Genomic DNA, 14,588 nt, shown 5'->3' with positions numbered 1-14,588 from the left:
CACACAGCCGTCTGTGACACACTCACGCGTACACACTCGCAGACGTGTACACACACACGTGCGCCTGCATAGAGAAATCTCATCTGCTCTGCATTTCTAAATTTAGCCACAGGCCGAAACAAACCATCCATCTTCTTATCCGCTTCTTCCTTTTCGGGGTCGCGGGGTGCCGGAGCCTATCCCGGCTACTGATGGGCGAAGGCGGGGTACACCCTGGACAGGTCGCCAGTCTGCCGCAGGGCCTCAATCACACACACATTCACTCACACATCCACACCTAGGGACAATTTAGAGTCACCAATTAACCTATGAGCCGAAACAAACCGATTTTACAAATTTTCTGCAACGATGAACATGTTGACGAGTTTGAATTGTTTCTTTACCGATTCACGAAGAATTCTTACATCCCTACGATACACTTACCACATGTCAATGGTACGTTCCATTTTCATAAAGTTTCTTGAAGTAGCCCTATGAGCCTCAAGACACACCTGCACTCCCCTTAAAGACCCACTCCAATAAAAAAGCTTTTTCTAACATGTTCTTGTTGCATTGTTCTCATTATGGAGGACTTGTATAAAATCATTTAAGATTAAAACTTGTTTTCTGAGTATTTCTTTTTGATGAAAACCTGTCTTTTGAAAAAGCTCAGGTTTGTGACACTGCAACTCTCCCTGCTCCAGTTATACAAAGGAATGCTGGAATACTGATGTAGGGTAACTTACACACTTATGCCTCGTTTCCACTGCGTGGTCCAGACTGGACTGGACTGGGCCGGACTGGAGTTTTTAGTGTTTCCATTACAAAATGGATCAGTTAAGCAGGACCGACTGGTACCATTTTTGGACCCACGTTGGTTGTACCTTCATTGAAAAATAGAATGGACCCGTGAGGCCGGACCTTCTGTTGTCACACGATGTAATCCATTAATTGGTGGAAAGGTTTTACGATAACAGGAAGCGTCTGACCGACCAGCGCTTTTCCCAACTCAAGATCCAAACCAAAAGTTCTGTCCTTTTTTCGGCTGGATTTTTTCCTTGCACTGTCAATAGACAAGAACCGTTGGCACCCTAATGTGCTGCCTTTTTTTTTCCCTCCTCGCAGCGCACCTGCTTCCCTCATGCACACGCGCACGCCCTCTTTCCCCCTCCCTCTTCTGCACCACGCCGAGCTAAAGCGCACAGGTTGCAGCTCAAACACTCATCTCACAACAGTCTTCAACAATTCTTCTTGCAAAGAATAAATCCTTTCCATACAGTACACTCCTTATTCGCGGGGGTTGAGGACCAGAGACACGCCGAGTCCACGAATACAGAGAGACCTCCATCCCTTGATTCCATCTCCCCGGACCCCCACGGCCGAGGAATGTCCGTTATTGATCCAAACACTTCTGATCTGCTTTGTAAAACATTTATTGAAGAACATTGCAGTACTGCTCAACATAAAGAGTTTTTTTTTCTTCTTTTAATGCGGAATAATAGACTGTTCTGCAGCATAGAGTCCGGCTTATTCATAATAATAACCTGCTCTGGATAATAATGATCCTCCACAGTTATCTTTTTAACTTTCCGTTTTTCTTTGAGCCAGCTGATGCAGCTTCTCTGTCGCTGTAGTCTCACCATTTTGACGGACAGCATCAGTCTACACTCTGCATGTGCTTTGATGGTCCGACACTCAATGGAAACGCTCACTTGAAATGGTTGGACCATTCTAAACCACCACCGGTCCGGACCACTCTGTGGGAATGAGGCATAACAGACCCACCAGCTATCCAAAGGGGGGGGGGGATTTCTGATGAATTCCTGCCGCTTTGCAGAAACTCTGTCCTAGAAAAAGACACAGGTTTTTTATTATCACTAAAATCTGCATCATCATAGTTAAAAGGCCACTGACAGCACTTTGAAACTAGATCAAAATATAGTTGGAGTGGGACTTAACTTCCTCATTCCCACTGAGCGTTCCAGTACGGTCCGGTAAGGAGTGGTACGGTCCAGTTAATTCTGGCCAGGGTTTCCACTAAGTTAAGCCTCACTTCCACTGAACAGTTTGTTTTCACGGCGCATGCGTGGCGTAGACCGCTAACATTTCATTGCGTCATTATCATGTGACGACTAGAAAAGCAGCAACAATGGAGGTCATCCAGCAGCTCGTCTTTTTCTGTTTTTACTCTTTGTACATCGTGTATAACAGTAGTTTAATGTTTGAAAGGAGATTGCGGGCAGCTAAGAAGAAGCTCAGTGTAAATTGCTAGCAAACGTTGGAAACGTCAACTTCCAATGTTAGCTTCATTAGCTTTCTGTCGATCAACGAGTGGCTACAGCGGCTCCGCCCCAACTGTTTCCTTTCAGTTCTCTATGGACCTACTCCCAAGTGGTACAGTTCAATATTTTTTAATAGGTCCTTTTTACAATGGTAATTCTCAAAATACTGGACCGGATCGTACTAGACCTCTTGGTGGTAACAAGGCTTAAGATTCAGCGGCTTCTCGATATGGCCATCCACAGATCCAAAAACCTGCAGCACCCGTGCAGGTGTATGTGACTAAGATTCAGGGTCAAGACTCGTTTTATTGTGGAGGCAGTTTCATCAGGTCCTGCTCATAAGACTTTTTCTCCAGCTGTTGAAGACCCTGTTTGGGACCAACCTGGCCTCTCAACACGAAGGTATTCTGAGTGGACCCAGCCGCTCTCAGGGCAAAGCTCTCCGTCTGGGCTCCTCCAGCCTGCGACCAGGCCTTTACCACTACTGCTTCATGGCTCCGTACACGCACTTCACTCAGGCCCTGGCTGACGCCAGTCTCCGAAACATGGTGCAGGCCGAGCAGGAGCAGGACGCGTCTGGGTGAGCCTCCTCACGACCTCCACAACACCAGAGAAATGTTCACATGTAGATCATCCTCCTCTTCCTCGCTTTTAGATGGTTTGATGTCATGCAGAAAGCGTCCAACCAGCTGAGGTCCAACATAGTAAATGCCACACGACACAGAGGAGATAAGGTACGCTGAACTCTGATGTTTAACTCAAAAATCTCTCCTCTGGATGAACTTTGGCTCCCTTTATCTCAGAATGCCATCCACAACCACATTCGACTGTTTGAGCCGCTGGTGATCAAAGCCCTGAAGCAGTACACCACCAGCACCTCTGTGGTGCTGCAGAGACAGGTGCTGGACCTGCTCGCACAGCTGGTGCAGCTCCGAGTCAACTACTGTCTGCTGGACTCTGATCAGGTAAACACTCATTCGCTGTAACCTCAGAGGGTTTTCTTCTGCTGCTTCTCACAGTCTGGGACGTTTCAGGTGTTCATCGGTTTTGTTCTGAAGCAGTTCGAGTACATTGAAGTGGGACAGTTCAGGTAAGTTTGGTTGTCCACATGATGAGCCGTGCCATGAAATAAAGCTTCAAGCATGTGTTGAACTTTCTGCGCAGAGATTCTGAGGCCATCATTCCCAACATTTTTTTCTTCCTGGTGCTGCTGTCCTATGAGCGGTACCACTCCAAGCAGATCATTAGCATTCCTAAAATCATCCAGCTGTGTGACGGCATCATGGCAAGCGGCAGGAAGGCTGTCACACATGGTAGGGGAGACACGCAAAGAACAGAGGGTTCTGCTGGAGCTGTTGTGTGATTCTCTGATGTCTTCTCATTTTCTGCGCAGCCATCCCGGCCTTGCAGCCCATAGTTCACGACCTGTTCATCCTACGGGGCTCCAACAAAGCCGATGCAGGCAAGGAGCTGGAGACGCAGAAGGAGGTGGTGGTCTCCATGCTGCTCAGACTCATCCAACACCACCAGGTACGGATCAGGAAACAGGCCCAGCACGCCCCGGAACGGTCAGCAGAGGTTCCCATCAGCGTTCTTGCGTGTCTGCTGCAGGTGTTGGAGATGTTCATCCTGGTGCTGCAGCAGTGTCACAAAGAGAACGAGGATAAGTGGAAGAGGCTCTCCAGGCAGATCGCTGATGTCATACTTCCTATGATTGCCAAGCAGCAGGTTGGGACAGACATGCTCAGACTTCTGTCTCACACAGCCGGATGGGTCATTTTCATGTCGGCTTGCTTCTGCTTCCTCCCAGATGCATCTGGACTCCCCTGAAGCGTTGGGAGTGCTGAACACTCTGTTTGAGAGTGTGGCCCCCTCCTCCCTCAGACCTGTAGACATGCTCCTCAAGAGCATGTTCACCATCCCAGCCACCATGGTGAGACGTCTGCTTGGGCTTTTTCTTTCACTATGTTGCAAAGAGGATGTAACCATGAAAACGCTCTTGTTCAGGCCTCGGTCGCCACCGTCCAGCTGTGGGTGTCTGGCATCCTGGCTGTGCTCAGGGTGTTGATCTCTCAGTCCACCGAGGACATCGTTCTGTCCCGCGTCCACGAACTCTCCCTCTCTCCTCACCTCCTGTCCTGCCACACCATCCGCCGCCTGCAGCAGCAGAGCCCCGCCCACTGTGAGCTGCCTGCTGCTGAAGCACCTTCTAACCAGGAAACTAATGGAGAGGCGCAGAAAGCTCCACCAGAGGAAACCTTTGCTCGGTAAATGGCTGAGTTTCACAGCTGAAGGACAAGAGTCTCTCGTCTTTCAGTTTTTTCCATTCTTGATATGTGTTCTATCTGGTTCTAGGTTCCTCCTTCAGCTGGTCGGTGTTTTACTTGACGACATTTCCAGTAGGCGGGTGAAGGTGGAAATTACGGAACAGCAGCACACCTTCTACTGCCAGCAGCTGGGCACGCTGCTCATGTGTCTGATCCATGTCTTCAAAAGTGGTGAGCAGTAAGAATGTAACGATTCTCCGTGTATCGTTAAAAACCAAAACAAACTTGTCAACATGTTCATCATTGCAGAAAATTTAAAAACTGGTTTGTTTTCGGCCTGTGCCTGAATGTAGAAATGCAGAGCAGATGACAGTTCTCTATGCAGGCTCGCTGTGAGCATGTGCGCGCCTGTGATTTCTAGGACATCGTTTCTGCAGGGCGCCAGTTCATTAGAAATTCACCTCTGAGTTGTGGGCGGGATCATTGGCGTCTTCCCTTCCTGTTGCTAAGAGTGCTCAGTTTACAAGGTCTCCCTCTAGATTGCACCCCCTCACACCCCCAGCCTAACATTACAACAAAAATGATGACCAATATCCTTTCTATCCAGATGTACAGTTCTGATCCAGATTCCAGCTGCATTTGTCTGCATCAGAATGGAGCAGAGCAACTAGCTGCTAATTCAGTTTTCTACATCACAAATAAGATATTTTGACAAGTTTTTTTTGTCTGCTTCTAATTCACTATAATTTAAAAAAGAAATATTCAGAAATACAATTTTGAGCTCAATTGTCCTCCATCATCAGAAAAATGCCCCAAGAACATGTCCAAAACTCCAGAAACATCATTTTCATCTGAGTGGGTCTTTAAAGGGTAACCAAACCCTAAATCAACTTTTTTTGTCTGTTTATCTCTATAAATGGGGCTTTAAAAGTGCTGTCTGTTGCTTGTTGACAAATTTATGACAAATTAAAGTTAACTTGTATAATTCATGAAATTATAGTCAAAAACGTCTGTGTTTTGCCCCCTACGGGTTAAAACAAGGTATTACAGTTGAATTTCGTGATTGGTCAAACCATATAAGTCCCACATCATGAAATGCAGCTCCAGGAATGATAACAGTTCTGTCCCCAAGCCCCACCCGTCTGACTTGATTTGGGCTGTGGGCGGAGACAGCCTCCAACTTCACTTTCTGGTTACCTTTTAAGAACTTCAGAGCAGCCCGGATTTACCAACTCTACTCTCAAAAAGTGACTGAGGACAGCTTCAGCTCTGCACCAGTTTGGACTTGGATATTTGTTTAGAAAACGCAGTGTTCCTGTAATAATTTAAACACACAAAAATGAATTACTGAAGCCTGAAATAAATATGACTCAATTAAGACAGAACTATGTTACGTGCTTAAATGACTAAAAAGCTGATTAAAAGCTAGGGATGTCCCGATCAGGTTTTTTTGGTCCCGATCCGATTCATTGGATTTTGTGTATCTGCCGATACCGAGTCCCTATCCGATACTTTTTTAACACATTTAAAACATGAATAAATTAAATAAACAGATTTGTGTTGTCCCTTATTTATATTTCATTAACCTTCTTTTATCATTAAAAACTTAAATAAAACACTTCTGTGAAGTAGTTTTAATAAACAAGTAAAAATACAGCAAATATAAACTAGGAAAGAAAATAATATTTTCTTGTTATATAAGTGATAATTAGTCATGTGATAAAGTTTAGTGACTTTAGCTTTAATATCTTTAGAGCTATTGAACATTTTTGACCAAATGTGATTCCTGTCCTCATTTAAAATTCTTAAAAATAAATGATGACTTTGTTTAGCATAAAAACGGATGATTGTTCATGAATAGCTGATATCATTATTAGTTTTAATTTATTAGTTTTATTTATTTATTTATTTTTAAGATTATGTGCTTCTTTTTTAAGTTCTTAAGACATCAAATTTTCTGTTTTATTACCACAGTAGTTAATTTTCTTAACTGTTATTTCTCTGTCAGATAAATAAAACAGGCATATCAAAGGACAGCTCGGGTCCTAAGGAGTTATATCACGGCGCTAGCATGTAGCAGTTAGCAGCTGCTGTGTAGCCATCTGTCTGCACCATGAAGAGCTTCACATTAAAAAGAAACAAAACTGTCGTTTTTAAAAGAGTTATTGATCCCAGAAGTCTGAATCCGTGATCATCTAGCTAGCTTTATTGAACTGTTTACATCAGTCTTCTGCTTGAGCTGCTGCCGTTTTCTGCTGCGTTTTCCGGGAATAACATTTTGTGATCTTTTCATGACATGCAGACTTCTAGTGGAGTATTTATCTGGAATAATAAGATTGAAATATAAAACACTGATCATAAAAGAACAAATGAAATATCGGATCCTGATTGGACGATGGAGCCCAATTTCGATCGAGTTTTCAACCACGTGATCGGGCCCGATTTCCTATCACGTGATCGGATCGGGACATCCCTATTAAAAACCAGCTCCAATGATAACCCGTCATACAAGCACACCCCACTATTCTGCAACAGACTTTAGATCACCAACATGCATAAAGAGAACAGAGAAAACTGATGCACTCAAACAGGGGAAAGTTGTCCAGTGGTCTTCCTCAAAGCTTTAACGTCTTGCTGACTTTTCGTTTGGACTGATTGCTGTGATTTGTGTTGCACGGTCCACTTGACATTTGCACACAAAACTATTGTACGAAGATAAAAAAAAAAAATCCCCACAATTTCTACTTCATTTGGACACTCAAATACACTTTCTGGTCCTTAACAGTGACCTTTTCATTAAATTATGTGCTTGAAGATCCCTGTCTAGTCTTTAGAGTCAAAACTTTTAGATGTTCCTCTGTAGGAAACTCAGATCCCCCATGATGCCCGGAGAACCCTTAAAACTTTACAAGAGACTCTTGTAGATCAGTTTATTGTTTCTGTCTCTTCATGGCAGAAGATCAGTCTCTTGTTATTTATTAAAATAAACACCAGTTTACGGTTTTCCAAACACCATGACATGTCAGAGCGAAGAAATGTTTAGAACACCAAATAATTCTGTCCTGAAGCCGTCCTGGACTGAAGGAGCTGATTGTTTCTGCAATTCTTCCTACTAACTGCAACTTTAAGCGCCTCATTTATTAACATAAGATTTATTAACATGAAAGTTTTTTCCTATGCTACAAATGAGGGCCATATTATCCTTTTAATTTAATAAAAATCAGTTGCAGACCATAAAAAAGTTGAAAAAGTTCAAACACTCCAGTTAAGTTTAGTGAACAGCCTCTTTGTATCTTCCACTTGACATGCGATCTTCCTCTTTCTTCAGGCATGTTTCGTAGGATCACAGCGGCAGCCAGCCGTCTCCTGAAGGCCGAGAGCGCTCCTGAAGCAAACTTCTTTTACACCTTAGAGGGGCTGAACAGCAAGGTCCAGTGCCTCATAACCACCCACCCTCCTCTGGTTCTGCTGTGGTGCCAGGTCCTCCTCATCATTAACTACACCAACTACAGCTGGTGGGCGGAGGTTCATCAGACACAGAGGTTTGAACCCACACACCCCAGCCCAGGAAGCCTTCAGAACAAAATCACCTTTAGGTGGGATTTGAAATGTAGTCACATCTACACGTCTTAACTAAAAATAAGCTACAAAACTATCTTTTCTGCTTCCCATCCTGTGAATGTAAGGAGCAGAAACAAGTTCTAGTTAAAACCGTGAGTGGTGTTGTATGACCCGGCCTCACTCTTTCCTTCTGCTCCTGTCACCTTGATCAGAGCTGCATGAGAAATATTCATGAAAGAAAAACATTTTTTCAAAATGGTGGCTTTTCTATTGGTGTTATCCATTGACTGTAAAAATACTGGACTTCTTGAGCCATAGGGTCCCCCATTGGAAATGCATCACCTCCACTCCTTGTGAAAGTAGACCACTGCCTTCACCGTCACTTCCTGAAATGGATATCGCCATATATGGCCAAATGTCTGAACCCATCTTCAGCGATTGGTCTGAGTCATAACTGAGTCATGAATCTATAGGAAGTACTGTCACCAATCTGGAGTGAGTTTATTGTGAGTGTCTGCCTCTTTCCACGCCTCTACCACGAGACCGCGGGATGTAAACAGATTCTAGTTTAATAACACCGGAGAATTGTACAAGTCATTGTTCAAGTCGTTGAGGGAGAACCATTCCAACATTTGATTCTGTCATCGGTCCTTTGGGATTTACTTACATTTATTCCTTTTTGTCGAGATAAAAGGAGCATTTGGGTGACGCCCCCTCACCCCAGGTGCACGCAGCAGCAGCTCGTCACTTCACATGCGCTGCCACGTTGCAGTCTGATCAGATGCACGTGAGAAGCGCGTTCAGCGGTATTTAAAATAGATAACCATCCTAACAATATTTCTGTTTGAAGTTTGTCTCGCGCTCCTCAGACGGCTGCGTCTAATTCAGGCTGCAAGCTGGAAAAGTGCGGCGAAGATGAAAATTTGGTTGGTGATTTTATGGAGGAGCCAAGGGCGGAGTGGGTAATCGGGAGAGTCGGGAGGAATCCCGGTGGGCCGCTTCATTCATGGGCCTGTCAGTCGCATCATGGAAAAATTATTCACTTTAGATTATGAATGAATCTTTGTAGAACCGTCAGTTTTGGAGCTACAATTTAACATAAGCACCCTTTTAAATTCTCACAGTTGGTTGAGTCTATCAGAGTGGCTTCACCAACATGTCTGGGCCGGACCATTGACGTGAATAACCTTCTGTTTAGACAGTCTATGGGCCGGACGGAGAAGCGGCCGCGGGCCAGACGGGTGATTAGCGAGTAACAATGTTAAGGAAGCGATAGTGGTTATGGGAACGAGTGGCTAAATTCAATTCAATTCAATTCAATTCAATTAACTTTATTTATCCGTTAGGAACTTCATTTGCAGACAAAACATCAGCACAAGTACAGGCCCAGACATGCAGAACTTTGCTAAAACACATTCATCAGCATACAAATATAAATAAATATGTCAACCAGTAAAATCAGTAAAAACACTAAAAAACTATAAAACCAACAATCAGTTACAAATTAATTTCATTTAGCAGGCGAATTGAAGTGGGAATGAAGCTGGATGTGGCTCTCTTGGTTTTGAATAGAATGGACCTGAACCTGCGACCTGAAGGTAGGAGACTGTAGTGTGTATGAAGAGTATGTGAGCTGTCAGAGGAGATCTGTGTTCCTTTCCTAAGGACTCTGTTATTGTAAATGGAGGAGAGTGACTCCTGCTGCTGCCCAATAATTTTACTACTAATTTTGACGATTTTATTCAGGGTATTACGATGCGTGAGACTGAGTGAACCAAACCAGGCTGTGATGTTAAATGTGATGATGGATTGGATAAAACATTGGTAAAAAACTGCAAGAATTGATTGATGTACCTGTAATTTGCGAAGTTTACGGAGAAAAAAGAGACGTTGCTGACATTTGGAGAAAATGTTATCAGTGTTGAGTTGAAAAGTGAGTTTGTCATCGATTATGGTGCCGAGATATTTGTATGAGTGGACCTTCTCTATTGCTTCATTATTAACAATGAGTGTGGGAGAGACAGAAGAACCATGATGGAAGAGAATGACCATTTCTTTGGTTTTTGTTATGTTTAAGTCCAAACAGTTGTTCCTGCACCAGAGTGAGAAAGTGTCCAGTTCGCTCTGCAGCAGTCCCACGGTGTTGGTGGTGTCCATGATTACTGTGTCATCAGAGTACTTGATGTATGTTATACCGGGGGTAGTGCTCCTGCAGTCATTTGTGTACAGAGTGAAGAGAAGTGGTGAGATCACAGAGCCTTGGGGGGAGCCGGTGGATATAGTCCTGTTAGTACTGAGATGACCGTTGATTCTGACCCTCTGGTCCCTCATTGTGAGGAATGATAGAACCCAGAGAATCAAGTGGGGGTTGACATTCATCTGCAGCAGTTTACGTCCCATGAGATGTGGTAGCACAGTGTTAAATGCGCTTGAAAAGTCCACAAAAACCAAACTAACGTGGGACTTAGGCTTCTCCAAGTGGGAGATGGTTCCATGCAACAGGGTCAATATTGCATCATCCACACCCCTGTGCGGCCGGTAAGCAAACTGCAGTTGGTCGGAGTTCACCCCAACATCTGCCTGCAGCTGGGCCATGACGAGCCTCTCAAAGCTCTTCATGACCAGCGACGTCAGGGCTACAGGTCGGTAGTCGTTGTTGTTTGTGGGGTTGCTCTTCTTTGCCACCGGGCATATGATAGAGGACTTCCAGATGGAGGGGATGGTGTGTTCAGCCAACGACCGGTTGAAGAGTGCACAGAGGACATCAGCCAGCTGACTGCTACAGACCTTCAGCAGGCGCCCACAGATCTGATCCGGGCCAGGGGCCTTGCTGGGTTTTGTCCTTCTCAGGGTGAGCTCCACGTCTGCAGGCAGCAGCTGCAGATTAGCAGAGGTCTGGATCATGGATGTGAGCTCTGCAGAAAGCTCCTCCCTCTCCTGAGAGTAGTTTTGTTGGTCAAACCTGCAATAAAAGTCATTAAGATCCTCTGCCATCCGAGTGCACACCTCAGCAGGAAGTCCAGATGATGTGGTGGATGAGGGTAAACCAGCCAGCGTTTTGACTCCTCGCCATGCATCCTTGGCTTTACCCATCCTAAAAAGCCTCTCCACCTTATCTTTATATGTCCTTTGGGCAGACTTAATTTCTTTATTTAGTCTGTTTTGGATGAGTTTCCCTTCAACTTGGTTACCTGAGTTAAATGCTATTTTCTTTTCATTCAATGTAGATTTGAGTGATTTGGTTATCCATGGCTTATTGTTTGAAAACACTTTCACAGTTTTTGTGGGGATTAGCATGTTTTCACAGAAGGTGATGTATGATGTTACTACATCAGTGGCCTCCTCCAAGCCACTGTCCTCTGTGAGCACATTCCACAGTGTGCAGTCAAAGCATGCCTGGAGATTTTCCTGGGAACTCTGGTCCCACAGTTTAACCTGCTTTTTGACAACTCCTTCTCTTTGTAGTTTGGTACGGTAGGATGGAACAAGGTGGATCACATTGTGGTCGGCAGTACTAAGAGGAGGCTTTTTATAAGCTCTGTATGCATCCTTTACATTGCCATAACAGAGATCGATGGTTCTGTCCCCCCTGGTGGTGCATGTCACGTATTGATGATAAGTAGGGAGAGTCTTATTTAGTCTGCAGCCATTGAAGTCCCCGAGGACAAGCACAGGGGAGTCAGGAGACGCGCTCTCGAGCCGCTGCACGCATGAAGCAATGGTTTCAGACGCGCGCGTGGTGTTGCCAGATGGGGGGATATATACAAGAACAAGCGCAAATCGTCCGAACTCCCTCGGCAGATATTTTGGCCTAAAGGACAGCGCAAGAAACTCCACGTCAGGTGTGCAACCCGACTCTGTGACAGTGGCAGTTCTGCTCCAGGCATGATTGACATAGACGCAGACCCCGCCTCCAAGCTTCTTCTGGCTGCTTCCGGGGTCTCGGTCCAGGCGAATGGGGGTCCCGAAGCCGCTGAGCGAGAGCTGTGTTGTCCAGCCAGGTCTCCGTGACACAGATCAGACCGGCATGTTTATAAGCCCACTGGCACGAGACATTGACATGAAGCTCGTCCAGTTTGTTGCGGAGAGACCGGACATTGGCGAGCAGAATAGAGGGGAGCGGTGGGCTTTTTGCAGTACCTGAGAGCCTCTTCAGTCTCTGCCGCGCCCCGCCCCTCTTCCCCCGCTTCCTCCGACAGGTGAAGCTCCTCGTCTCGCTGCGGGTTCTGCGTTGTTTACGGAGGATCGAGGTAAAAAACTGTAGATCCGTCGGTGCAGGATAATCCCCATCCCGCAAGAGTAGCAAGTCCTCCCGGCTGTAGTGCAGAGTGTTTCCTCTTTCTTTTAGCGCGAGCAGGGGCACAAGGATTAGCCAGATCAAAAGCAGCACATACAGCCACCACTTCCTCATCGTGGATGAGTCAGCTTTCTTCTCTATTTCTTCTCTATTCCAGACAGTAGCGGTGGTAGGTTTCAGAATGTGTTCAATATCACACACAAGCGTTCATTCACGTCACTCGGACAGTCACCAAAGTTCGTAGTTAAGAGCCTTTACTTGGGACACTTCTCTGCATGTCGCCATCACAGCGCCAAAACATAGTACATAAACAAAACATAAACTATGCCTAAAACATAGTGGCGTGGGTTCAGCGCGAACACGGAGTCACTTTCTCTGCTGCTTCTCCACAGTGGGGAGGGGCGGGGCTTCTCGCGCGCTCTCCACCTGCTCCACAGGTGAGAACAGGCGAGAGGCAGAGCGGCCGCGAGCGAAAAGGTTCGAGCTGTGTCTGTATTTTTCTAAAGTAGACACAGACTGCGCGCTGTTTTAATGTTACATAACATGGTTTGTTATGGCGTTAACAGCAGTAATCTGTCCAAACACTGCGATAAAATCTACCGGATTCTAGTGGAGTCGTGTGCAGCGTCTGATGAGACGTCTAGCAGCTTTATTGATTCAACAGGTGTGTAAGCTCACGGTACACACGTGGATCACGTGACTGAAGTGTTGATCATCAAAGAAAAGTGCGGGAAATTTTTGATTAAAGGAGGAGAAATGAATATCGATGGCAGAGCTTTAAAAAACAACGATCCTAGAATATTAACAGGATAAAAGTTCACAGGTTTCCTCAACAATAACAAATTGTCTGACATATCATGTAAAATTATTTCAAGCGAATTTGAACGAATGTGAATTTTTTATTTCCACATGTATTGCTCTTTGAAGTGAGGCCATTTGATTTACTCTTCATTTTGGTTCTTAACTAGAGCTTTGTTTATTAGCTTATTTGTTAATTACCTTAAAATGTAAGTAATTATGGTAAAGACATGTTAGTATTTATTGATCATTTTAGTTTAATGTTGGAAAGGGCGTAAAATTGACATTGTGTTTCAAATTGTTTAAAAAAAAGATTTTTAAGAAAATAAGATAAATTTGTGTAAAAATACCAAAGTAATATATTGATTATTGCAATGTTTACCATATTGCAATACTGTTGGTATCGTGGTATCGTAAATCGCATCGTATTGTCTTGTAGGCATTCATGCTCATGTCAACAGAAAAATAAATTCTTATGTCCATTGACTGTGACAAAGTAACAAATAAGGTTGCTAGTTAAACTAAACTAGTTCACTTCTTATGTGGTGACTTATGCTGTAGATTCTGGAGTTATTATGGGGATGTTTTTTCAAATGTAAAAAAAAAGTTCAATTTAGCCTCTCATTCACATTTTCATACAGGAAAATATTTCTGTTAAACTACGAGTTTTTATTATAATTATCTGTTTGTTATCTATGACCCCCCCCCCCCCGAACTGTAATAAAACATTTATTTTTTTATTTTAAATGCTTGCCTAATTTTTCATGTGGAGAAAAATGGGCCGGTCTTGATCATTAAACTCCCGGGCTGAAATGTTGTCCCACTCTGCCCCTTGGAGGAGCTGTACCATTCAGTATGATACGCAACTTATCATTTATAAGCTACAACCAAAACAGTGAAATAAAGAAAAACGAAAGTTAATCAAACAAAAAAGTCCAAAGCACATAACCTCAGAGTGAAATCTATTTCTACAGAGTAAATCCTCATCTAAAAATGTCGACAGCATGCTCCTCTTGTTGTTTTAAACTGCTGCATCGGTACATTCCATTGAGGAAAACAACAGTAGGACAATGATTGGTACATTGTTGAATTGTAAAGTAGGTGTTAAAAGGTCTTCATGGACCCATTGATGAAGTCTGCTCCCATTGCCTACCCGTCATCTGTCAATCAAACCCCCCAGACGGTCGACGTCAGACCCACAAACGCTTATTGAGCCATCTGATTGGTCAATTTATAACTCTAATAACTTGTGATAATGGAAAAAAATCTTTAAAAAAAATTAGGATTAGAAAAACTAAGTTAAGCAGAAAGCAGCAGAGGAAGAATAATTATTCTGACTTATACCATGGTCTGGGTGAATACTCGATTCTGATTGGCTGCTGGGTGTGCATTAAAAACTGTTAT

General features: G+C 44.1%; 1 protein-coding gene across 1 annotated transcript in view; it reads left to right on the top strand.

Annotated features, from left to right (window-relative positions):
- Positions 1 to 14,588, top strand: part of htt (huntingtin) — a gene marked incomplete in the record, with an annotated part of 87,604 nt that overhangs the window by 41,554 nt on the left and 31,462 nt on the right. The window contains 11 exon segments of the mRNA XM_024262140.1: positions 2,618 to 2,841; positions 2,917 to 2,995; positions 3,065 to 3,226; positions 3,296 to 3,351; positions 3,426 to 3,574; positions 3,655 to 3,791; positions 3,873 to 3,989; positions 4,072 to 4,194; positions 4,269 to 4,528; positions 4,617 to 4,759; positions 7,857 to 8,070. Coding sequence (XP_024117908.1) covers positions 2,618 to 2,841; positions 2,917 to 2,995; positions 3,065 to 3,226; positions 3,296 to 3,351; positions 3,426 to 3,574; positions 3,655 to 3,791; positions 3,873 to 3,989; positions 4,072 to 4,194; positions 4,269 to 4,528; positions 4,617 to 4,759; positions 7,857 to 8,070 — 1,664 coding nt within the window.

The sequence above is a fragment of the Oryzias melastigma genome, linkage group LG1 (genome assembly GCF_002922805.2).
Source record: "Oryzias melastigma strain HK-1 linkage group LG1, ASM292280v2, whole genome shotgun sequence".
Classification (NCBI taxonomy): domain Eukaryota; kingdom Metazoa; phylum Chordata; class Actinopteri; order Beloniformes; family Adrianichthyidae; genus Oryzias; species Oryzias melastigma.
The sequence above is the reverse complement of the archived record's forward strand: the minus strand, read 5'-3'. Positions and strand labels throughout refer to the sequence as shown.